The following is a 26,960-nucleotide window of genomic DNA, read 5'->3' on the forward strand; positions in this document are numbered from 1 at the left end:
ATTCCCACTTTTAATGTGACCTATAACCTGTACAATTCAATTGAAAAGCAAACAAATCTGTTAGGGGAAAAATATAAAAAATAAACTGGTTGCATAAGTGTACACACCCTTAAACTAATACTTTGTTGTGTGTGCACACCCTTAAACTAATACTTTGTTGAAGCACCTTTTGATTTAATTACAGCATTCGGTCTTCTTGGGTAGGAGTCTGTCAGCATGGCACATTTTGACTTGGCAATATTTGCCCACTCTTTCTTGCAAAAGCACTCCAAATCTGTCAGATTGTGAGGGCATCTCTAGTGCACAACCCTCTTCAGGTCACCCCACAGATTTTCCATTGGATTTAAGTATGGGCTCTGGCTGGGCCATTCCAAAACTGTAATTTTCTTCTGGTGAAGCCATTCTTTTGTTGATTTTGATGTATTCCTGGGGTTATTGTCGTGATGATAGGTGAAATTCCTCTTCATCTTCAGCTTTCTAGCAGATGCCTGAAGGTTTTGGTGCCAAAAGTAACTGGTATTTGGAACCGTTCATAATTCCCTCTACCTTGACTAGAGCTCCAGTTCCAGGTGAAGAAAAGCAACCCCAAAGCATGATACTGCCACCACCATGCTTCACCGTGGGGACGGTGTTCTTTTGGTGATGTGAAGTGTTCTTTTTGCGCCAAACATACCTTTTGGAATTGTGGCCAAAAAGTTCAACCTTGGTCTCATCAGACCATAACACATTTTCCCACATGCTTTTGGAAGACAATGTATTATTTTGCAAATTTTAGCCTGGCCTGGATGTTTTTTTGTATAAGAAAAAGCTTCTGTCTTGCAACATTACCCCATAGTCCAGACATATGGAGAATACAGGAGATTGGTGTCACATGTAGTACACAACCAGTACTTGCTAGAAATTCCTGCAGTTCCTTCAGTGTTGCTGTAGGTCTCTTGGCAGCCTCCCTGACCAGTTTTTGTCTTGTTTTTTCATCAATTTTGGAGGGATGCCCATTTCTTTGCAACATCACTGTTGCCCATATTTTCTCCACTTTTTGATGACTGTCTTCACTGTGTTCCATGGTATATCCAATGTTGTGGAAATTTTTTTGTACTCTTCTCCTGACTTGATACCTTTCAACAATGAGATCCCTATGATGCTTTGTAAGCTGTCTGTGAACCATGGCTTTTGCTGTAACAGGCAACTGAGTAAATGTCCGGAAAATCCTACTGGGACAGCTGAACTTTATTTGGGGTTACTCAGAGTCTTTTTAGTTGATGGCAGGTGAATACCCAAGAAGACTGAATGCTTTAATTAAATCAAAAGGTGCTTCAACAAAGTATTAGTTTATGGGTGTGCATACAGAACCAAGTATTAGTTTTAGGGTGTGCACACTAATGCAACCAGCATATTGAACGTTTTTTATTTTTTAGATTTTTCCCCTAACAGATTTGTTTGTTTTTCAATGGAATTGTACAGTTTATAGGTCACATTAAAGGTGGGAAAAGTTTTGAAATGATTTATTGTGGTTTAATTTTTTTATATCTTAAAAACCTGGCATTTTAACAGAGGTGTGTACACTTTTTATATCCACTGTGTGTGTGTGTGTGTGTGTGTGTGTGTGTGTGTGTGTGTGTGTATATATATATATATATATATATATATATGTATGGATTCCATACACTTGGTCGAATTTCATTTGGTCGAAAATGATTCCAGGCATTGCACTTCACTGAAAGCTCACTTGGTCAAAGTTAATTTGGTCGAAAATGGAATATAGCCACTGCCTCACTGCAGTGCAACCCTGGAGTGAGAATATTAAATAAGGGTCTTTGTGGGGGCACAGCCCCCCACATAATTTTAATGTATTCACTGTTATAAGAAGGTATATCCATTAGAAATGCATTGATACATATATATTTAGTAAAAATTATTAGCATAATGTGGGAGGGGGGGGGCTACACCCCCCCCCCTTATTTAATATTCTCACTCCAGTGTTGCACTGCAGTGGGGCAGGGGCTATATTCCATTTTCGACCAAATGAACTTCGACCAAGTGAGCTTTCAGTCAAGTGAACTGCCCGGAATAATTTTCGACCAAGTGAATGGAATCCATATATAGATATATATAGATATATGTGTGTGTATGTTTTATATATATATATATATATATATATATATATATGTATATATATGTATACACACACACACACACACACACACACACACATATGTGTGTATATAGGTGTGTTGTATGCTTGGTCACTAGCTCGCTATGTCACAGACAAAGTGTGTATGTATATGTGTGTGTGTTTGTGCGCACATGTGCAGTTAAGAGTATACGTAGTAGCTTTACCTATTCCCCTTGATAAAAACCCTTTCAAGCATGTTTTACAATTTTGTATGTATGGATAATGTCAGTAGTATGTTTCAATAAAACTCATATTGTAGAAATATAAGCGTTCTGATTTTATATTTGTTAGGAAACCGCATCATTATGGGCAAGAACCACGTTTTTCGCTTTAACCACCCAGAGCAGGCTCGTGCAGAGCGTGAAAAAACGCCATCAGCAGAGACACCTTCTGAGCCAGTTGATTGGACGTTTGCACAGAGGGAACTCCTAGAAAAGCAGGGAATTGACATGAAGCAGGAGATGGAGAAAAGGTAATTCAAAATTCTGCTACATCCTCATGATACTGCTTGTGTGTTCTTATTTTATTACATTTCATTATTGCAGATTGTGATTACTAGAATGTCCTTGGTAAATACATTTTAATTAGTTATTCTATACATGATTTTAGGGAACTTTAACGAGCATTGCTGATGTAAAGTTTATTCTGACTTTAAAATACTTAAAATTTCAGAAGTGTAGTGACAAGGTACAGACCAGCCTTTTATTCAATGTACATACCCTATTTGTTGCAGATGTTCTTCGTGTTTCACTGTTGCAGTCATCACACTTGGATTATCTGCCTGCAGGTAGCCCTGAGTCGGCCTGAATACCAGAGACTTAGTATTTCTGTGTCAGTTGCTGTCGCTCCAGGACTGATGTCAGGTCATCAGGGTTATAAAAACAGGCAGCCGATGCCATTACATCAGTCTTTCTTGCCGAGGAGCCCGAAGCAGAAGCAGTTCGCACAAGTGCCAGTTGGTCGGTACCTGAGTTTTCTGTTTATGAATTGAATCGTCCTGAAGTCTTCTAAAGCTAGGTACCCCTTTGGGGATCTTTTTTTCTTGCTCTAACCGATGTCAGAAAAAGTTAACAATTGTCTTGCCTGTGGAAAGCAAATACCACACTGAGATTTTCATTTTTACTACATCACCTGTTTAGGCACAGACCATGACGTACCTCTCTATTGGTTTTGTGCCTTGTTCAACGCCCGAACCATTCATCATCGGGCCCTTATTGTCGCTTCTCGATCTCTGTATTCCGTAATGGCTTCGGTAAGCCATCTGGCTACCTATATTCTGAAAAAACATAAGGATAAAGACAGAGACAAGACCGCACAGGTCCAAAGCTGCCGATGGTGCTTCTGTTAAGCTAGTCGCCAGTTCGTCGGCACTCAGTGAGGTGCTTTCGCAGCCACTGATGCCCGCTTCGATGGATTCGCAGGCCTCTACCAAGACACGTTCGGAGTCTGGTATGCTGTGAGACTCTTCTTCGACTATGGAACCTGCGGATGTCTCTACCTTGGATGGGTATGGAGCCGCTGAGCAGACACCGGCTTCTGAGGAAGTTCTTCACACTACCGATGTTCGACGCAATCCAACGACTTCTTTCGCGTCTTTATTTCTATCTAAAACTACCGAGTTTCTAAGGCTGAGAGTATGCGCTGCGCCTAGAAAACAGACGACCAAAGCACATGCACCTGCTCTCTTGCCACAACATCAGATGCTTAAAATGGCAGAAGACCGTATTATGCTGATTAGGGGAAGTCAGCCTTCCCCTGCTAAGGGAAAAAGAGACCAGTCCCCTGCAGCTTCAACAGACCAAGAGTGCGACGACTGTGAGGTAGCTGATTATGAAGACGTGCCTTTATCTGCTTATGAGGATTCAGATGCAGAGGAATCCATTCCCTCTGCCTCGCCTCCAGAGGACTTTTCTTTTGGTGAAACCTTACATACTTTAAGAGAGCTTTTCCATTGGGAATGCCAAGACTATCCTCAGACCAAGAAGAGACTCAGAGAATTTCTAGATTTGCCACAACATAGGCCTTTAGCAATACCCCCAGTCCTGAAAGTTGCTGATGTCTTTATGGAATCAAGTCTTACTCCTGATACTTTACCCCCTGCTCCTAGGAAACCAGACAGGTACTATAGAGTACCTGACTCTCTCAAATTATTTTTCAAAAATCCTACTGCTGATTTAGAGATCATTTCCCAGGGGCCCAAAGGTATCAAAGCAATTGCAGCTAAGAATCCCATCCCTTCGGGCAGGGATTCCAGAGCTTTGGACAGATTGGGTAAGAAAGTATATACCTCTGCAACTCTTGCCATTAGGGCTTTGAAATTTCAGTTTCATATGATGAAGTAACAACATATTATGGAACTTGTTAAGCAAAAAATAGCAACCTTTACAGACTGCGCAGAAAATAAAGAATTGCAAGAGTTTATGCATTCTGCAAGCCAAGTCAGCAAGCATACATTGCATTGTGGCTTTGATGCCCTAGAAGCATCTTGCAGGGCAGCAGTCACTGGTTCTGTATTGAGAAGACCTGCTTGGCTTAAGGAGCAGATCTTGCCAGACCATGTCAAATCTAAGTTATTAGGTGGTCCTTTGAACAAGGATAATCTGTTTGACACCACAGCAGAAGAGCTTCTTAAAAAGATGGAAGAAAAATCTAAATCTATGCAGATAGTCAAATAATTCTTGCAAGTACAGCCTCCTAGATTCAGTAGGCATTGCCCCTCAAAACATTGGTCCTTTTCTGCCCCCTCAAAGCCATCTGAAATTAGACCCAGGGGCAACAGATCGCCCAGGCTACAGTCTCAGGGTATGCAGAGATCTAAGCAATGGAGTGCCTCCACTTCTAAAGCAGCGAGTGCCAAGCCACTCCCTTATGGAAAGAATTCCCAATGACTTCTCAACTCCCCTCCCCACCTCTGCCCAACTGCTTGTGCCTTTAGGAGGGAAACTTGCCGTTCATGCAAAAAACTGGATTTCCATCACCAAAGACCAATGGGTTCTCAACATTCTATCCCAGGGGTACAAATTTTACTTCCACTCACTGCCAACCCCAAAAGGGTTCCCAGACCTTCCTCCAAACCAGTGGGCAGAGGCACAAAACCAGGTTCAATCCCTACTGTCTGTAAGGGCAATTCATCCTGTTCCTGCGGAACAGATAGGTCAAGGATTCTATTCCAGACTTTGCCTGGTACCCAGAAAAGAGGGCACTTGGTCCCCAATCCTAGATCTTTCAATTCTCAACACCTTCCTGGTGGTACCAAAATTCAAAATGCTCACCTTGCAGCAGCTTCTTCCTGTGGTAGCCAAAGATGCGTGGTTAGTCACCCTAGACTTAAAAGAAGACTATCGGCACATCCTTATAAGGGACTCATGCAGGAAATATCTACGCTTCATGGCAGGATCTATGCGTTATCAGTTCTCTGCACTTCCCTTTGGCTTATCCACTGCTCCCAGAGTATTCACAAAATGCCTGGCTCCAGCCATTGCTTACTGCAGACAGAGAAATATTCAGATTTACCCGTACTTGGACGACTGCCTCATTCAGGCAGACAGTCAGGAAATGCTGTTGCAGCACCTGACATTTGTAAAGAACCTTCTAACCTCCCTTGGGTACACCATCAACGAAAATAAATCAGTTAGTCCCCTGTCAAAAGATTGTATTCCTGGGAGCAAGCTTGGACACAGCATCTCAGATGGCATTCCTCACTCCAGAAAAACAAGCCTGTCTGACAGACTGTTTTACTCAAATGGCCTCCAGAACCCAGCTATCCGCAAGGATAATCCTGCAGGCCCTAGGATTCATGGCTTCATGCATACTGCCAATTCCATATGCCAGACTGCATACGAGGAAACTTCAGTGGTACTTAAGAAGTCTTTTGTGCCAACATTCCCAGGACCTGGAAACTGTCATTCCTATCATACCCTGTCTAAGGACAGAGTTTCTTTTATGGGCAGCAGCATGCAACCACAAGGGACTGCCCTTTACTCAACCCCACGCCACCCAGACCCTAACCGCAGACACATCAGACTATGCCTGAGGGGGCACACATGGATGGCAAGTGCATTCAGGGCCACAGGAGCCCAAGTCAAATTCCACTGCACATCATCCAAAAAAGAGATGCTAGCGGTGCAGCACGCTCTAACAGCTTTCAGATCCCTACTCTCTCCAGGACACCTGCTAATAAAAACAGACAACACCACAGTTATGTGGTACATCAACAAGCAGGGGGGAACCCACTCTTACCCACTCTGCAGGCTAGCCATGGCCCTGTGGAACACGGCCTTGGACATGCAGGTTTATCTGCAAGCTCAATTTCTGCCAGGCAAACAAAACTCACTGGCAGAAGACTTGAGCAGAAATTTCCTAGACCCACAGGAGTGGCAGTTAGAGCCCAGCACCTTCAACCTTCTGATTCAGAAATGTGGGACCTCAGAGGTGGATCTCTTTGCCTCCCCCTGCAATCACCAGCTCAGGAAATTCTGCACCAGGACACCTCACAGCAGGGCCTGGAAAGTGGATGCCCTATCCTTCCAGTGGGTAAATCTCTCAATCTGTGCCTTCCCCCTAACCCTTCTCTCAAGAGTATTGCTCAAGATAAGACAGAACAGACCAAGGACAATTCTGATTGCCCCAGACTGGCCACACCAGCACTGGTACCTATTCCTGCACAGCCTGTCACCAGGGCCACCCTGGCACCTACACCAGAACCCAATCCTGCTCTCTCAACAGGGGGGGACAGATCTTGCATCCACAACTGCAAACCCTAAATCTTGCAGCGTGGCTTATTCCTTGAATTCTTGCCAGTACCCGCTTAAGCAAGCAGGTGCTGGACCTCATCCTTGAAGCCAGAAGACCCAGTACAAGGAAATCCTATGCTGATAAGTAGAAAAGGTACTGCTCCCAGATTCAGTCTAAAGGAGAGGACACAACTCTGCCCTCCCTGCCTCTAATCCTGGATTACTTAGCAGATCTACTCCACAGAGGCCTATCTTTCTCCTCCATTAAGATCCACGCCTCTGCCATTTTGGCTCATTACAACACTGAGCCACCTCTCTTCTCTCACCCTCTTATTAAACAGTTAATGAGAGGGGCAAACAACCTAAGGCTGCCAGGGAGAGCACCCACCCCTGCTTGGGACCTTAACTTTGTACTGGAAACGCTCACACTGCCCCCCTTTTGAGCCTGCAACATCAGCAGAGTTAAAATTCCTCTCTTGGAAAACAGCCTTGCTTCTGGCCATCACTTCAGCTAGAAGAGTGTCTGACCTACAAGCACTTATGGCTGTGGAAACTTTCATTATTTTCCATGCTGACAGGGTTTCCCTCAGGACTAACCCTTCCTTTATGCCTAAAGTGGTGTCCAGTGTGGCTGTCAACCAATCTATCCATTTGCCAACCTTCTTCCCTAATCCTCACAGTAAAAGGGAAAGTATCCTCCACTCTTTGGACGTGCACAGACAGCTCAGATTCTACCTTAATAGGACTAAGCCCTTCAGGAAATCTGACTAGTTACTAGTCAGCATTGCACCAGGGGCAGAGGGCAAGGCCATTTCAAAACAAACAATTTCCAAATGGATAGCACACTGCATCCATTTCTGCTACAAGCACCATGGGAAACAAGCCCCTCAGGGGGTCAGAACATATTCCACTAGGGCAGCTTTCACCTCTACAGCGTTCCTCAAGGGAGTCCCTACCAGGGACATTCTGGAAGCTGCTACATGGAGTTCTGTACACACCTTCACTAAGCATTACCACCTGCGTATCTTTTCCAAATCCACGGTGGGATGTTCATCGTGTTTCACTGTTGCAGTCATTACTCTTGGGTTATCCTACTGGTAGGTTACCCGCAGTCGGCCTGAATTCCAAAGTCTTGGTCCGGCGTCAGTTGCTGTCGCCTCTTCCCTGATGTCAGTGCACCAGGGGTATAAAAGATGCAGCAGACGCCATTTTCTTCAGTCTTTCTTGCCGCACGGTGCCCGAAGCAAAAGCAGTTCGCAAGTGCCGGTTGGCCGACTCCTGAGATTTTCGTGTTCGAATTTCAGATCTGAAGTCTTCATTTAAAGCTAAGTACCCCATTGGGGAAAGTTTTTTCTTGCTCCAGACCGATGTCAGAAAAAGTTAATAATTGTATTTCTTGTGGGAAGCAAATACCTCATAAGGACTTCCATTCTTATTGTATTCCTTGCCTAGGCCCTGATCACGACGTTGCTAATTGCAGGTTTTGTGCTAAATTTAACCAACGCACTATTAAGCGTCTGTACGATTTTGCATTTCATTACTTTGGCCGGAGATTTAATTACACAATGTCATCGGATAGCCATCTGACTACCGCAATTCACAAGAAACGCAAGGAAAAGGAAAAGGACAGGCATCAGAGGTCCAAAACTGACGACGAGGCTTCTTCTAAGCCAGTCGCCGGTTCTTAGTGAGGCGCTTTCGCAGCCCCTGACGCCCGCTACCTCGGTGCCGCAGGCTGCTTCCGACTCCCACGTGGAGCAGACTAGGCCTCTGGAAACTCAAGATATTGGACAGTTGGAAAATATTCCCACAGATGGGTCCGGAGCCGCTAAGCAGGCATCGGCTTCCGAGGGTGTTTTCAGGCCTACATAGTTATATATAAAACTGTCTACAGCTTCAAAGGCAAAGACTAAAGCACCACTAAAAACAAAGAAACAAGTGCAGCAAGGCCATGGGCAGGCCTCCTTGCCTAAAAAACAGATGCTCAAAATGGCCGAAGACCTAATTACTTTGATCAGGGGTTCCCATCCCCCTCCTGATAAGAGGTCTAGGCAAGAGACAGAATATGAATCTTCAGATCAGGTTTCCATTTCCTCTGACTCCTTTTCTGAACAGAAATACTCTCTCCCTCCCTATGAGGATTCCGATGCTGAAGAATCTATCCCTTCAGCCTCCCCTCCTGAGGATTATTCTTTTGGGGAAACCCTGCATACCATGAGGGAGCACTTCCAGTGGGAGAGCCAAGACTATTCAGAATCTAAGAAAAGGCTTAGGGACTTTCTTTTACTACCTCAGCACAGGCCTCTTGCTATCCCTCCTGTTTTAGACATTGTAGATGATGTATTTTCAGAGTCCGGCCTGTCTCTGACTCTTTACCCCCTGCACCTGTTAAGCCACATAGATACTACAGGGTTCCAGATTCACATAAATTTCTTTATAAAAATCCTGCTGCTGACCCAGAAACTATTTCTCAGGGTCCCAAAGGGGGTCAAGGCTTCCACTGCAAAAAAACATATCCCCTCTGATAGGGATTCAAGGGCACTGGACAGATGGGGGAAAAAGGTTTACACTTCTGCTACCTTGGCTGTGAGGGCTTTAAATTGTCAATTTCATATGCTTAAATATCAGCAATACTTAATGTCACTGCTTAAACAGAAAATGTTAACAAATTCTGAATGTGCAGAAAACAAAGAAATGCAGGATTTATTGCATGCAACTGAACAAGTGGGAAAACATACTTTGCAGTGTGGTTTTGATTCTCTGGAGGCCTCTTGCAGGGCCGCTGTTACGGGTTCTGTCATTAGGCGGCATGCTTGGTTAAAGGAACAGAATCTGCCTGATCATGTTAAAGCAAAATTATTAGATGCTCCATTACAGCATGATACTTTGGTGTTAAAGCAGAAGAGGTGTTGAAGAAAATGGAGGACAAAGCGAAATCTATGCAGACCGTTAAGGATTTCTTACAGGTGCAGCCACCCAGATTTAGCAGGAACTGGCCTACAAAGAATTGGTCCTTTCCATTGTCAGACAGGCCACAAAGAGGCAGATACAGACACCCCAGAGGCATATCCCAGTCCCAAGGCTCATACAGGCCTAAACAATGGGGTGCTTCTACCTCCAAAAGCAGGGAAAACAAATCACAGCCATACAGGAAACAGTCCCAATGACTTTCCTCTGCCAGCACCAAGCACTTATCTTTTGGCAGCCCCCTTAGGGGGAAAACTAGCACTTTTTTCACAAAATTGGCAAAAGATCACCCAGGACAAATGGGTCTTGAACATAGTGTCTCAGGGCTACAGGTTCCATTTTCACACCCTGCCAAGGGCAAAAGGTATGCCAGACCTGCCACACAATCAATGGGCAGAGGCACAAAAGCAAGTTTCATCCCTCATGGACATGAGGGCCATTCAGCAAGTATGACAGCAAGAGCAGGGACAAGGATTTTACTCGAGACTTTTCTTGGTACCCAGAAAGGACAAAGCCTGGAGACCAATACTGGACCTGTCTATTCTAAACACATTTCTGGACGTTCCAAAATTCAAAATGTTGACTCTGCAGCAGCTTCTGCCCATGCTGGGCAAGAAGGCTTGGCTTGTAACTTTGGACCTAAAAGAGGCATACCTGCGTGTCCCAATCAGACAATCTTGCAGAAGATCTGTCAGATTCATAGCTGGCTCAATGAGCTACCAATTCTCTGCACTGCCCTTTGGCTTATCTACTGCGCCCAGGGTCTTCACAAAATGCCTGGCACCAGTAATTGCATTTTGCAGTCAAAGAGGAATTCAAATATATCCTTACTTGGACGACTGCCTTATTCAAGCAGAGAACAAGGACATCTAAAGCATCTGGTGTTTGTAAAAAGATTACTAATTTGCCTAGGGTACACAGTAAACGAAAAGAAATCAAAACTAGTACCCTCTCAAGAGATAATATTCCTGGGTGCAAGCTTAAATACAACTGCCCAGATGGCTTATCTCACACCAGACAAACAAAGGCAACTGACTTCTTACTTCAAAATGTTGGCAACAAAGACCCAGTTATCTGCAAGAAAAATTCTACAGGCTTTGGGCTTCATGGCATCCTGCATTCTGTTAATTCCATATGCCAGACTGCATATGAGGAAACTACAATGGTATCTAAAAAGTGTTTGGACTCAACATTAACACAGTCTGGAAACATTAATTACCCTCATTCCCTGCCTGCAACAGGAGTTTCAATGGGGGCGCAGGCCTGTCACCACAACAAAGGACAGCCATTCACTTTACCCACAGCCAGGCAGACACTAACAACGGATGCATCAGATTTTGCCTGGGGGGCCCACATGGCAGGAAAATGTATTCAGGGCACATGGCCCACAAGCCAGATGCATCTTTATATCAATCAAAAAGAGATGCTAGCGGTTCAGAATGCCCTGACAGCTTTCAAGGACCTACTTCATCCAGGACATCTACTGATAAGGACAGACAATACTACAGTCATGTGGTACATAAACAAACAGGGAGGCACACATTCCTACCCCCTCTGCAGACAAGCCATGACTTTGTGAGACACAGCATTGACTTATCAAGTTCACCTGCAAGCACAATTCCTGCCAGGAAAGATAAATACTCTGGCAGACAAACTAAGCAAAAACCTCATGGATCCCCACGAGTGGAAACTGGATCCACAAGTCTTCAGCATGATAGCAAGGAAATGGGGATGCCCAGACATAGATCTATTTGCCTCCCCTCACAACTGCCAACTACAGAGATTCTGCACAAGGACTTATCACAAGCAAGCATGGAAAGTGGATGCCTTATCCTTCAGCTGGAAAAACCTAACCCTATATGCCTTTCCTCCACTGCTTCTCCTCCCCAAGGTACTCCTAAAGGTCAGACTAGAGAAGCCAAAAATGATACGGATTGCCCCAGACTGGCCACGCCAGCACTGGTACCCAATCCTAAAGAACTTGTCTCAAGGTCCAGCCTGGACATGGCCTCAAATTTCTCACTTACTGACCCAACAAAACAATCAGATCCTGCACAGCCAACTCAGGACCTTAAATCTGGCAGCATGGCGGATAATGTAGCCATTCAGAACACTCCTCTCTCCAAAGCTGTGATGGATGTTATTTTGGACGCCAGGAGGCCCAATACCAGAAAATCTTATGCAGAAAAATGGAAGAGATTCTGTGCTTGCAACCAGGCACAAGGAATTGACACATTTGTACCAAATATTCCTCAGATTTTACAATACTTAACTGAGATGCTGGACAAAGGCCTATCCTTTTCATCAATTAAGATCCATGCCTCTGCCATTTCAGCCCATTACAATACGGAACCACCTATCTTTTCTCATCCTTTAATAAGGCAGTACCTCAGAGGGGCCAAAAGCATAAGACCTCCAAGGAGAGCACCAGTACCTGCATGGGACCTCAATTATGTCTTGGAAAAACTCACACTGCCTCCTTTTGAGCCAGCCTCAACAGCTGATATAAAATTCTTATCCTGGAAAACAACTCTGCTCCTAGCAATAACCTCTGCAAGACGAGTATCGAGTTACAGGCACTCATGGCTGTGGAACCTTTTATCATTTTCCACCAGACAGGGTTTCTCTGAGGACAAACCCGACATTTATGCCTAAGGTGGTGTCCAGTGTGGCCCTTAACCAAACCATTCACTTGCTTACCTTTTATTCAAACCCACAGAACAAGGGTTAGAGTTTTTTGCATTCTTTGGACATACACAGACAGCTATGCTTCTACTTGGACAGAACTAAAGGTTTCAGAAAGACTGAGCAACTTTTAGTGGCATATGCTGCAGGATCACAAGGAAAGGCTATCTCAAAACAGACTATTTCAAAATGGATAGGCTATTGCATTAGTTTCTGCTGCTCACAACATGGCAAATCAGTGCCTAAGGGCATTAGGCCACATTCAACCAGAGCAGCAGCCACTTCAGTAGCCTTCCTCAGAGGAGTACCAACCAAAGACATCTTAGAGGCTGCAACTTGGAGTTCAGTGCACACTTTTACAAAGCACTACCACTTACCTCTCTACTCTAAATCCAGAGCAGGCTTTGCCACTGCAGTTCTGCAGGGCCTCATAGCCTCTCCTAATCCTATTTAGCCCCAGCCACCCATCCTCAGCTTTGGGATTCAACCCAAGAGTAATGACTGCAACTGTGAAACACGATAAACATAGTACAGTTGTGTACCTACCATAAATGTAGATGTTCAAGTGTATTCACTGTTGCAGTCCAGGTTACCCTCCCACCATCCCCCTTTCTTTTGCTGGGTCTTATCTGTACTTCTCTGTTCTATACAACCTATGTGGTGTATTTGCTTGTAGATGAAGGAACTGTTTACTTTAGTGCATGCATGTTTATTGGCATAATTTTTTTAGCCTACCATTTTGGGGGCACCTGACATCTGAGGCAAGAAAAACTGAAGAAAATGGCATTGGCTGCATCTTTTATACCCCTGGCGCACTGACATCAGGGAAGAGGCGAGAGCAACCGACGCCGGACCAGGACTTTGGAATTCAGGCCGACTGCGGGTAGCCTGCCAGCAGGATAACCCAAGAGTAATGACTGCAACAGTGAATACACTTGAACATCTACATTTATGGTAGGTACACAACTGTACTTTTTGCAACAGCAGTCCTGCAGGGCATACTAGCCAGTCCCAACTCTTCTTGACTGCCTCCACCCTTCTTCAGCTTTGGGAATCACCCCAAGTCTGATGACTACAACAGTGAAACATGAAAAGCATAGTACAGTTGTGTACACTTAATATAAATGTAGATGTTAGAGTGTATTCACTGTTGCAGTCCTGATTTCCCTCTCTCCAGCCCTTGTCTCTCTCTCTCTCTCCTCTCTGTCTATTACTCACCCCTTTCAGGGGTATTGGTATTTACCTTTTACTGGTGGTGTTTTCCCCACCATAACTTAGCTCCTTATTTGGGGGGCTCCTGACATTTGAGGCAAGAAAAACTGATGTAATGGCGTCGGCTGCCTGTTTTTATACCCCTGACGACCTGACGTCAGTCCTGAAGCGACAGCAACCGACGCAGAAATACTTAGTCTCTGGTATTCGGGCCGTCTGAGGGCTACCTGCAGGTAGATAACCCAAGTGTGATGATTGCAACTGTGAATACACTCTAACATCTACATTTATGGCAAGTGTCCACAACTGTACTTTCCCTGTACTTCTTGCTGTGTGACTGTACCGAAACATGTATTTATTTTCTTTGCTATCTGTGTATTCCTACTATGTGCAAGTTTGTGTTTTGTTTGGAGATTGAGAAGAATTTCATAGTTAAGTTACTCAGAGTTGCACAGTTGACAAATGCAAACAGAGGGAGTCAAACCCAGGACTGCAGGGGAGAGATTTATTAATGGCTGCTATGCACTAAATTGTCAGAGTAGTTTTCCTTTGTGTTCACCTGACTGTAGCTACATCAGCCCGGAATTCACTGTTGTGACACTGTGGGCTATTGCTTTTGGGAGTGTTTTTACTGCAGTCTTCTCTTTATTTCTTTACAAGTAGCTCAGAGAATAAAATAAGCTGAAGGCAGCAGAAGTTGTCAAGCTAACAAGATTTTTTTTTCATGTAACTACATCATAATAGAATTGTATAGATTTCCTTATCAGGTTAAAAACTCATTTACATTGGAACAAACTTCCATGTGACATCCAAGTTTTCTGGCTTTAAATTGCATCTAAAAGCTTTACATTTTGAATATGGTGCTTGTCAGTGTTTTCTTAGAAATAGATGAAGTATGAATGTTCCCAGGTCATCCATTGCAGGAAATTTGTATTGCTGGTTTTATGCTCAGAAGTGTCATTAATATTTTTCTCTTGAATGTCTGATCAGGGGCACAGTAATTTTGTTCCAGAATGTTTTTTGTTTACATCTGTGAAAGAAGCATTTGTACTTACTTAAAAAAGTCTTACTGTTAACAAACCTATGAAAAAAATATACTTGACTCATCTTGGTTTCTTTTGGGTGTCATATCTAGTAAGAAAGGTTTTGGTTTTACCATTGTAACTCCCTGGTAAGAAGGTAGCCAACTGCATGCTAGTTTAGTACAGAAAATTAATGCTTTAAGCTGATGATAAACTTCAACATGCCAACTTAGGTTTGATTCCTACAGTCTCCATTTGTCTACTTTGTGTCTCTGAGCAAGTTACTTAACCAGACAGTGCTTTCAGGCCACCACTGAAAATGGGCCTAAACCCAGTTGGACAGCCTATTTAACAAAATATATAAATAAAAAATGGTAGCTTTCCATATGATGGATTAAGATGCTAGTCATTTGAATGTCAGTAAAATGTTGTGAATGCTGTTTCTTTAAAAAAATAATAATAAAATAAAACGGTATTTGTAGAATTTGCAGAATGTTTTTTAATACATGGAGAAGACATGCTTTTGGACCCCTGCATAACAGGGTCAATCTATCGGTCTCTTCCTTTCCTCCATTACCTCTCATCCACAGGGTACTGCTCAGAGTAAAGGAGGAAAAAACAAGGACAATTCTTATACCTCCAGACTGGCCTCACCAGCTCTTGTACCCCTTGCTGCACAGCCTGTTCCCACTCCCACCTTGGCACCTTCCTCACATTCCAGACCTCCTGACGTAGAGGGAAAGGGAAGTCATGCATCCCCAATTGCAGACACTCAAATTTGGCAGCTTGGCTTATTCCCTAACCCCGATCAATCTGCCAACCTCAGTAAACAGGTTCTAGATGTTATACGTGAGGCCAGACGCCCTAGCACTGGAAAGTCTTATGCTGACAAATGGAAAAGGTTCTGCACCTGGATACAAGCTAAGGGAGCCAGTACGGCACAGCCCTCCCTCTCTGTCATCCTGGATTACTTAGCTGACCTGCTACACAGTGGCCTTTCTTTTTCCTCTGTTAAAATTCATGCCTCTGCTATCTCTGCTCATTTCCCACTGAACAGCCCCTTTTCTCACACCCTTTGATCAAACAGTTCCTAAGAGGGGTTAGCAACTTGAGGCCACCCTGAAGAGCACCAACCCCAGCTTGGGACCTTAACTTTATGTTGGAAAAGCTCACTCTGCCCCCCCTTCGAACCAGCCTCTTCAGCAGAGCTAAAACTTATCTCTTGGAAGACAGCTTTCCTTTTGGCCATCACTTCTGCCAGAAGGGTCTCCGAGCTGCAAGCACTCATGGCTGTGGAACCCTTCATCATCTTCCATGCTGACAGGGTATCTCTCAGGACTAACCCATCCTTCATGCCCAAGATGGTGTCCAGTGGGGCTCTCACCCAATCCATTCATTTGCCCACCTTTTTCCTAACCCACAGAACAAGGGGGAAAGGATCCTGCACTCTCTAGATGTGCACAGACAGCTCAGATTCTATTTAGACAGGACTAAGTCCTTCAGAAAGGCTGATCCCTTGCTGGTTAGCTTTGCTGCAGGGGGAGAGGGAAAAGCCATCTCCAAACAAACCATTTCCAAGTGGATAACGCACTGCATCCATTTCTGCTACAAACAACATGGAAAGCCTCCCCCAAGGGGATCAGGACTCACTCCAACAGAGCAGCCTCCACCTCTGCAGCTTTCTTCAGAGGAGTCCCCACCAGGGACTTCCTGGAGGCTGCCACCTGGACTTCTGTTCACACCTTTACCAAACATTACCACCTGCCTATCTTCTCCACATCCAGGGCAGGGTTTGTCTCTGCAGTCTTGCAGGGCAGCCTAACCAGCCCCTAGATGTTCATCGTGTTTCACTGTTGCAGTCCTTACAAAATGGCTTATCCGGCACCCGGTAGCCCACAGTCGGCCAGAATACCAAAGTCCTTGGTATATGATGTCGGCTGCCTCGGATTAAGCCTGACGTCAGAACGTCAGGTACAAAGGAAGGCAGCTGATGCCATTTCCTCAGTCTTTCTTGCTGTGGAGCCCGAAAGCAGAAGCATTTTGCACAAGTGCCAGTCGGCCGAGTACCTTCTTTTTGTTTTTCAACTGCTTAGTTGAAGGCATCCTCAGATAAGTACCCTGCTGGGGACCCTCTTTTCTTGCTTTAACGAATGTCAGAGAAAGTTAATAATTGTCTTGCCTGTGGAAAACAGATTCCGCACCGTAATTTTCACTCCTATTGTATGACTTATTTGGGCCTTGAGCACGACATCCCTAATTGTGCTCTCTGTGCTTCTTTCAACCCGCGTACCATACGCCGTAGAGCTAGGATCTTATTCCAGCATTTCGGAGTTTGGCCTAAGTTCATCGGTATAGTGTCTTCTGGTCTCCTGACTTCAGATGTTCCGAAGTAGCGCAAGGATAAGGACCGCGACAGGCTTAGGGTCAAATTAGCCGACGACGTCCCTGTTAAGTTGGTTGTCGGCCCAGTGGTAGTCAGTGAGGTACTTTCATTGCTCCTGCAGTCCGTGGATGTTCAGCAGCAGGCGCTGCAGAGACCTTTTCCGAGTCCTCGATACCGCAGGCTTCCACTTCGTCTTCTGACCACTCCTCTGATGAATCTGGAGCTGCTAAACAGGCGCCACCCTCTGAGGCCTCTCTTCTCCACCCGGAGACCAGATCCAGACCAACGACCTTGGTTCAGACTTCTGCAGTGGCTAGGCCTCCTGAGTCCCTCCAGCTTTCTAGCAGGCCTTCCAGCCGAAAATCTACTCCAAAGCAGGCGCTGGCCTCCCCTCAAATGCCTCAGTCTCAGATGATTAAAATGGCTAGTGATCTCTTGAACCTTATCAGGGGCTCTCAGCCACCTTCTTCTAAGAGGGCTAGGGAATTGTCCCCAGAAGTTTTGTCTGACTCAGACTGTGAGGTTTCCAGCAACTCTGCTGATGAAGAGGAAAACACCCAACTTTTTTGTGGTTTTGAGGATTTTATTTTACATTTTATTTATTTTACATTTGTTGACCGGGCTAGTCTGGCTGGTGCTGATGAGGTTTAAGGAAAAGCAAGATTGTGCAGTTTATGCGATGTTGGACTGAATGACACAACAAATATAGTAGACTTAGTTGTATCACTCACCTATGAAGTCTTGATCACCAAGGTCGGGGGGGGGTGTTTAGGGAATGGAAGATGTTAGTGCTAGACGTAGACCAAAAGATGCCGCTGCTCCAGACGCTGGCTTTACAGAATATACTTTATGTAGTCTAGTCAGTCACAGTCTTGTTTCTGGTGCTTTTTTCCCCCTTTTGGATTCATTTTTGAAGGTGGATATTTACACATAGCTTGGGACAAGCTGTTATTAAAGAGTAATGGTTGTAGCAAAAGGCATGTTTTTAGAGTATACATTTCCCTTGAGATAGAAATGAGAGGCAAAGAGTAAAATGTATTTTTCAAAGTTAGGATGGAATGAGTAAAAATGTGTACTATCACCAGAATTGATACGGGGCCAGTTAATATTAATAATAGATTACATGCTTGATAAGAAATGTAGCCCGTATTCAAGGATAAAGTAAATAGCTAAGTGTATATCCGTATGTCTGAGATTTAATCGTCATGGAAGATTTGACATCTAGCTAGTGCTGACATCTGACAAGGCTCTCTTATCTTGGTATGCAAAAAATTAATTTTTGACAGGTGATGTTTAAAATGGCATTTGATATTTTAATTCGTGAAAAAGCAACGGAAGTTGCTTTACAAGATTTACAACAATGTATCTTTTATATTGCAAAGGCAAATTTTATATGTTAGATCTACTTAGCTACTTAAATAGGTAAATTTGTTTTGATAAGTAAACCAAATTTGAAGGGGAAATGTTGCAGTATTGATGACTATGCTGTTTGTTTCTTTAGGCATGAGATGTGAAGCAGTCTCTAATGATATATTTTTTGTATGTCTTGTGTAAGGCAAAAAGATTATTTACGTCACAGGAGAATTAGGAGATTGTTTTTCTATAAGCTGAAACTGCAAGAACTGTTAATCAAAAAGCTACAAGTTTATAGAAGTGTCCTTGCTGAAAGGAATAGGAACATCTTGTCCAGGACAAGAGGAAAACATATGATGAGGCTACAAACTGCCCTAGTAACAGGGAAGAACACATGACAAGAACCATGTGTAAGGATACTTGGTATTCTGAAACTACGTTAAGATGAAGTGTGATAAAATGATAACAGGTGGATGTATGATATACTTTAGATGGATTATATCTGTATTATATGTACAGTGTATTACAAGTAAACATTGAATCTCTAAAATTAATCCCATTTCTTCAAATCTTTATATCAAACTTATCTTTTTCTGAACTGCTGCATCCACTAATTACTACACCGGTTTAAAAAATAAATTTTCCCTTTCCAGTCTGTTTAAAAATAAGTAAATAAAAACACCACTAACCTGCAGACAATTTCTCTGTTATAGTGATACTGTTAGAGAAAAGAAACTTAGCACCCTAATGTGTCAGGTTGGGGTTAGGACACATGTAATGGTGGGCAGGGGACAATTTGTGTGTCTATCTACATAAATATATGTATTGTGTGTGTGTGTGTGTCTCTCTCTCTCTCTCTCTATATATATATATATATATATATATATATATATATATATATATATATAAATAAAAAAGTCTCTATGGGTCTACTTTCAAATCCCATAATACCATTAGGTTGAATGATAAAAGATCGAGACCAGAAAGCCGGAAATTCTCTTTACTGAAACTGTATAAGGTTGCGTTTTAAAATACCAAACTGAACGGAATACGTAAATGATTAATACTGAAATAGAACAGTATCACTTTAAGTCTTTCTACTGTGTCTGTAAACAAAATATGGTGGACGTTCCTGGAATTGTTGTAGTAGTATAGGAAACGTCAACATCTCACAAACAAAAAGGAGTATTTATAATTGAAGAATATGTTCATCATATGTAATGCACTGTTAAACAGAAGAAATATTGGTGCTGTAAGTAGAAACATTTAGGCAAATGGAAGGGTAGAATTGTAACTGCATTTTTTTTAATTTTGCATTTGTAGTCTACCTTTTCCCCAATGTAGTGTGACCTTGGAATTTGTATATATAATTTGTGGGAGTGTGGGGGTGCATGGAGGCATACCCCCCTTGCAAAAGCATAGGAAAAAAAATAGTTGAAGTTTTGTATTGGTGAAGAGTTGGAACTTATTTGCTTTGCGATATTTGGTATTAATGGATTCATTCTTGTAAACTTTCAGGAAGTTTTTTTGGGGGGCTTTGGTCTTGATTTTCTGTAGTTTGGTCTACTGGTAATACAGGATTTAGAAATAGACCCATGTATATATAGATATACACACCCATATACACACACACACACAAATATATATATATATATATATATATATATATATATATATATATATATATATATATATAGATATATATATAGATATATATATATAGATATATTAATATTAATAAATACGACACACTTGTACACAGTGTATATGTACCACATATGCATGTTTATATTTTCAGTCACTGGCTCAGTAGGTAGGACATTCACCTGTAATGTTGAACGATGTTGGTTCTGTTCCTGCCCTAAGTATTCTTTGTTCATTTTCAATTACCTGCATTACAGTGCAGCACTCTTGCATGTGCCATTCTGTGGTTGAGATGTTAAACTGGGGCCCCATCTGAGTGGTAGCTCTGGTAGATGTAAAAGGTCCTACTGCACTTACCGAAAAAGGGTAATGGTATTTCAGCGATGTCCTGGTTAAATTTCCCCAAGTCAGTATAAGTACCACCTTGGGTCTCCCCTGAAAAGTGGATATTAGCCTAATGGGGCAAAACTCAGTCAGTAAAGGTAATTAAAATAATATCCCAAATGCTTGTGTGTGTGTGTGTGTGTGTGTGTGTGTGTGTGTGTGTGTGTGTGTGTGTGTATACACGTGTATATATAACACACATGTTTGTGCATGCAAACTTCCACAAAATGGCTTTGAGTGAATACTCTTTTCTGTTTTTGTGCCTGCTGACAGCTCAGTGTGTGGAAATCGCAGTACAGTGGAGTGTGAGAATTTTCACTTTCCCTGCTATAGTGCTGTAGCGTAGATTGTATATATACATATATATATATATCAGCAAAAAAAGAGAACCAAGGAGAGAAAGTACTGTCACTTCTTTATTAAAAGTGACAGTACTTTCTCTCCTTGGTTCTCTTTTTTTTTTGCTGTTATTCAGTTGAGTGGAGAGATTTCGCTTTTTGGATTTATATATATATATATATATATATATATATATATATATATATATATATATATATATATATACAAACATGTATATATAATAGGCAGAGTATGTCGGTTTTGTCCCATGTGAAAAATAGTTTTCATTTTTTTTTTGTGTGTAGATTCAGTCTTTAGATTGATCTTTTTTTAACTCTCTTTTGAGCTTTTGATGTTTGATAACATACTCTTCTGTGTGTTAGTGTGTGTGTGTATGTATAACTATAATATAGAAGCAGGTAGAATTAGATAATCTGATTAGGGTAAGAATTGCTTTGTCGTCTTGTAACAGTGCTTCATACTATTTTTGAATGTCTCCATAACTTGTAGCAGCCTGTGTAGTAGTTCTTCCATGCGTTGCTTTATGAAGTAAATAAATAACCTGGTTTTATTATGTTTGCCAGTATCTGCAAGTCATGACTTATTGCATTATTCATCCCAGCCAAGGGATCTCCATCCAAAGTACTTTTTTATTATTTCAAAAAACCCATCTGTAGCAGCCCATGAGCTGTTTACATGACATCTACAGCATTTGTAACAGTGAAATATTGTATAGGACACTTGTTAGCTACTTCTGTGGTGTAACTTCACTTGCACACCATCTGTACTGACTGCTTTTCATTATGGCAGTATAAAAAAATTGAAAGATGTAGGTGGAACTGTTCACTCCAGTTCCATTCTGTGGTCCTCGCTTTCCTATCGGTTACTGTTCATAACAAAATAGTACATATTTGTTGGTACATTGCTAAGTAACAGTTAATATATTTTTGACAGTATGAAGACAAAGTGGGAAAGATGTGTCTTTCACAGCTGCAGGGTACTGGGTTTAGTTCTGACCTCTTGTCTTTGTGGATTTTTGAATGTTCTCCCCATGTATGGTTGGGCTTTCTTTGGGTATTCAGGTACCTCTCCCTTGCAGAAAATATGCTAGTAGATTGATATATATTGTGTGTGTGTGTGTGTGTGTGTGTGTGTCACTCACTTTAATAAAATACAATAAATAAGCATACTTGTTCTCCTCTATTTTCTCCTAGATTGCTGGATAACTGCCTAACAGTAATCACTCTAATTTCCAGTATTATATTGAAAACTAAATCCCCTTCACCACATTAGCAATCCTTCCCTTTTACACTTCTACCCTAATAACCCTTCCGGCAGCTGCCCACCTAACCTCATACCATACATGTCAGCCCAACTCAGTATCGTCCCATTCTACTCCTTTCCTGTACACATCACAACTAAAACTCACAAACATTGTTAGAACTCTTGCAGTTTATAATGCATCACACCTTCATCAAGCTACCTTTACTTTTCTCCCTGTAAAAACTGCACATCACATCTCCCTTAAGTATGATAAGTTCATATCCAAACGTCCCAACAATCTATTGAACATAATCCAACTACTCTTATTGGTGATGTCCACCCCAACCCTGCACCCAGAACTGGCACTGTACAAGGAAACTAAAGCTCTACTTAAACTAAGAAATGAGGCTTGGGATCTCTGGCAGTCAAATAAAACTCCCAACAAATCGCCAATCATACCTTGATTTCAGAAACAAAGCCAAAAGACATCAAACAAGACAAGAAAAGCTATTCTAATAATATCCAAGTAAAACAGCAAAATAATCCTCAAAAATTATGGTCAGCAGTAAAAAAAAAAAATCCTACATCCCTGGTAAACTTCAACACCAACCCCCCCCAATCCATAAATACTCCAAATAGCACCGCTACACGATTTAACAAATACTTTATTGAAACTGTTCTATCACTCTTAAAAAGTGGCAGCTCCCTTCCACCAACAGTTCCTTTAACACACCCAACAAGGATGACAATGCCTTCTCCTTTTACCCTGTCCCAACAGATAGGATAAAAAAATACTTCATTTAATGAGATGGAAGAACGCTTATTAAAATTTTTCAAGTATTTTAAGACATTTCTTGCTTATTTTTTCATCCGCTTCTTAATGTTTTTTGGTTTTATGTATATGTGTGTGTGTGTCTATCTATATATATATATATATATATATATATATATATCTATATATATATATATATTTTGGCTTTCGCCACCCATTTTAAATTAATTTTGCTATGCCCTTTTTCGAGGTTAGTATACTGTGCCTCTGTCTAACAGTGACACAGAAGTGGTACCCGGGGTAAACCTACGATCTCCCATCCACTCATCAAGATTCCTCTTGAAGAGAGTCAATGAGGGACTCTGCCTAACCTGGACTGGGATTCTATTCCAGAGTGAGGGGAGCCTCTGGGTTATGAATCTGTCCCTCCAGCATGTCCTATTTATTTCAGTGCTGAGGTTCAAGTCTCTCGAGCGTAGCTCGATGGGATTTGGATTTTCTGAGGTGCAGCATGTCCATTAATTCCGGGTTGGACATGGCTTTATACGTCAGGCACAGATCGCCTCTGAGCAGGCGGTGTGCCACTGAGTAGAGCTGGAGTTTCTTTAACCGGGCAGCATATGGCATCTGTTTGAGCCCTTTGATCCTCTTGGTGGGGTACTTTTGGGGTCTTTCCAGTTGCTGCAGGTGTCTGGTAAGGTACATCCCAAAAGGGGCATTGTACTCAATTATGGGCATGATGAGGGATGAGTAAAGAGACACGATGACCTCCCCTGATCTAGATGTGAATCCCTTCATGATTAGGTGGGCTATATAAAATGTTTTTCTAACCACTTTGGCCACGTGGTTGTCAAATGAGAGATTGCTATCAACTTGGGTCCCCAGGTCGCTAATTACTTTTTCCGTACTTAATGGATTACCACCTATGTGGTAATTTGTGGGCACTTTGTTTTTGCCAAAGGGGATGACTATACACTTTTTGGCGTTTAGCTTGAGGCCATGGCGCTGACACCAGTTGTCTGTTTCTATGAGGCCCTTTTGGAGGATGCTTGTGTCGGCTGGAGAGTCTATTATGGCGCCCAGTTTGCAGTCATCTGCGAACTTGTTCAGCCACAGTCCTTCCATGTTGGCCTGTACCTCCTAGAAATATATACCGAACAAGAGAGGTCCCAGGACTGAGCCTTGTGGGACGCCACTTGTAACTGGTTTGGAGTCTGACATGGCTCCAGCAATTCTAACCATGTGTGTTCTGTCCTTGAGCCAGTTTGCAACCTATCTAGTGACATAGGGGTTTATATTTAAGCTGGTGAGCTTATCTATAATGCCTGAGTGGGGTATTGTATCGAAGGCTTTTACGAGGTCCAGGTAGGCTGTGTGGACCACCTTCCCCTCGTCAATGGCCTTGGTGACTGTTTCAAAGAAATCGACCAGGTTTAAGAGGCAGGATCTGCCCTTAACAAAGCCGAACTGGGTAGGATCCAGTGTCTGTAGGTCCCCAATATCTTTATTTATGAGGTCCATGATGATCCTTTCCATAGCTTTGCAGACCAAGCTAGTCAGGCTTATGGGGCGATAGTTTCCAGGATCTGTTGAGGCACGACCTTTGTGGAGAGGGGCCACTTTTGCTGTACGCCACTCTTTGGGTACATATCCTGTAGTAAGGCTGAGATTGAACAGTAGTTTTATGTTTGGGTTTAGCTCTTCTTGGAGTTCACGTAGGACGCAGCCCGGGACACCGTATGGTCCCATTGATGCTGTGTTTTTTGCTTTGGAGAGGGCGGCTCTTACCTGAGCATCTGAGATGTCAGGGGGGCAGCACTCTGCTGGGATAGATATTTGTCCTTTTGGTGGGGGGGGGGGAGTTTGCGCTGAACCTGTCAGCTAGGATGTTGGCAATGTCTGTGTGTTGGGTGTATTCTTTGTCATTTTGGACTAATTTTGAGCCTATCTGGGAATTCCCACCCAGGTTCCTAACATAACTAAAGAAAGCCTTGTGATTATCCTTGGTGTTCTGTGCAATTTTTCTCTCTAGGCTGGCCTTAGACGATTTTATAAGTGCCTGTAGTTTTTTGCTAATACTGATCAGAGATGCCTTCCCTTTTTGGGATTTTGCTCTATCATGTAGTAGCTTCCTCCTTCTGTTGTATAGTTTGTTTATGGCTGGGGTCCACCAGACAGGACGTCTGCCTTTGGAGGATTGGGTCTTGGTTTTATTTGGGATTGCATGATCCATGCATTCCTGAAGGTGTTCATAGAATGCGTTTATAAAGGATTCTGCGGTCTGGGCCGTATTTTCCACAGGCCCGGGGTCTTTGAAGGATTCTACCTTGGTTTTGAGGAGTGTGAAATTTGCTTTAGAGAAGTTTTTTATTGTGGTTTTCTGGACAGGGGGTGGGGTCGGGATGTGAATAACCAGTGAGATTAGTTTATGGTCTGATCTTACTAGTGAGGGATACACTTCTGGTCTGGAGCATAGAGTCCCCATGTTGGTGATTATCAGGTCCAGTATGTTTTCCCCTCTTGTGGGAATGGTAACAAGTTGTTCCATAGCATTTGAGTTTATAAATTCTAGGAACCTTTGGGTTAGGGTGTTGGAGCTAGAGTAATGCTCCCAGTCTGTTTGGGTAGTTGAAGTCGCCCAATATAATGGTGTTTGGAGAGACCTTCATATTTTCCAGTGTTCTCAGGAAGGCCGAGTAGGGTTCCTGGGTTTGGGAGGGTGGTCTGTAGCAGGCTATAAACTGGAAGGCAGTTTTACCCACTGTTAGTTGCACATGGATAGTCTCTGATGCTTTGTGCTGTGCCACCAACCTGGAGGTGTGGGTATCTTTGACGAATATTGATACTCCCCCTCCTTTTGTGGCTCGGTCCAAGTTTTGGGGCCGAAAAGCATGGTATGAGGTATAACCTGGTAGTGCTGGGGTGCTCTCGGGAGCCTTGAACCAGGTTTGTGTTACTGCACAGATATCGATCTTCTCCATGCTAAGGAGAGTTTCAAGTGCGTGCATCTTGAGGTTTAGACTTCTGGCGTTGAGTAGTATTACTCTTAGTTTCTTATCCCTTGTGATACGTATGGAGGTGGGTTTGTCTTTTGAGCCTTGCCTAAAAAAGGCACTATGGGGGTAGCAAGAGCCTTTGCCAATATCCGAAAGCCCAGGGGTGACAGGTGCAAGCTGTCCCTAGTGAAGCATCGTGGCTTGTCGAGCATGTCATCCCAGGCTGACAGGCATTGGATCCCCTTTGAATGACACCAATACTTAAGCCAATTGTTGAAATTGATCATTTTGTCTTCATATTGTGGCATCATTCTTGGTGAGGGTAAGATGCTACTCAAGGTCAGGGTCTTTCCGGCCTGGGCTACATGCTCAGAGAGCTCCTCTGTCTCTTTTCATGTAGTCCAGGGAGGTACGTTTCAGATCATTCACACCAGCATGGACAATGACTGAGTCATATTTGTACTTGCCTTGGAGTGACCTGAGTGCTTGTGTTATGTGGCGATCCTAGCGCCTGACAGGCAGCTCACCGTGACCTTCTCCTTGTTCAGCCTGGTGAGCGGGACGTCAGTGTGCCTGACGATAGAGTCACCTATTACAAGTGTATCAGGTGTGTTGTTTAGCCTTAAGGGCTGAGACTGTTCGGCACACTGGCTTTGTGAGCTATGTGTTGCACGTGTTTTGTTTTTGGGTAGCGGTTGCTTGGGTGTCTGCTTTGGAGGTCTCTGCTGCTTAGGCAGATTTTTATTTAGAGCCTCCGAGTATGTTTTTGTGTGTTTGTGTTTGGTTTGCTGTCGTGGTAGGTCTGTGTGAGACTGGAATTGTAGTGGGTGTGGTTTCCTTCTCCTCCTGACTGGTTACGCCAGTACTGAGTTGAAAGAGCTTAGCCTCCAATTTGGCTATATGGTTGCATCTGTCACATGTGTTGGAATTTGTTGGAAGGAGGAGAGGGTTGTCTGTGTACATGAGGCAGTTGTAACATTGCCTCATGATTCCCAGATTCACCAGCTGGACCGGAGAGGAGATTGACAACTGAC

General features: G+C 43.0%; 1 protein-coding gene across 1 annotated transcript in view; it reads left to right on the forward strand.

The window, feature by feature from the left end:
• KIF1B (kinesin family member 1B) overlaps positions 1–26,960 on the forward strand; it is a gene marked incomplete in the record, with an annotated part of 2,363,676 nt that overhangs the window by 828,893 nt on the left and 1,507,823 nt on the right. The window contains 1 exon segment of the mRNA XM_044063146.1: positions 2,465–2,645. Coding sequence (XP_043919081.1) covers positions 2,465–2,645 — 181 coding nt within the window.

Source organism: Protopterus annectens, chromosome 2.part1, assembly GCF_019279795.1.
Source record: "Protopterus annectens isolate FY-2018-M chromosome 2.part1, PAN1.0, whole genome shotgun sequence".
Taxonomy (NCBI): Eukaryota; Metazoa; Chordata; order Ceratodontiformes; family Protopteridae; genus Protopterus; species Protopterus annectens.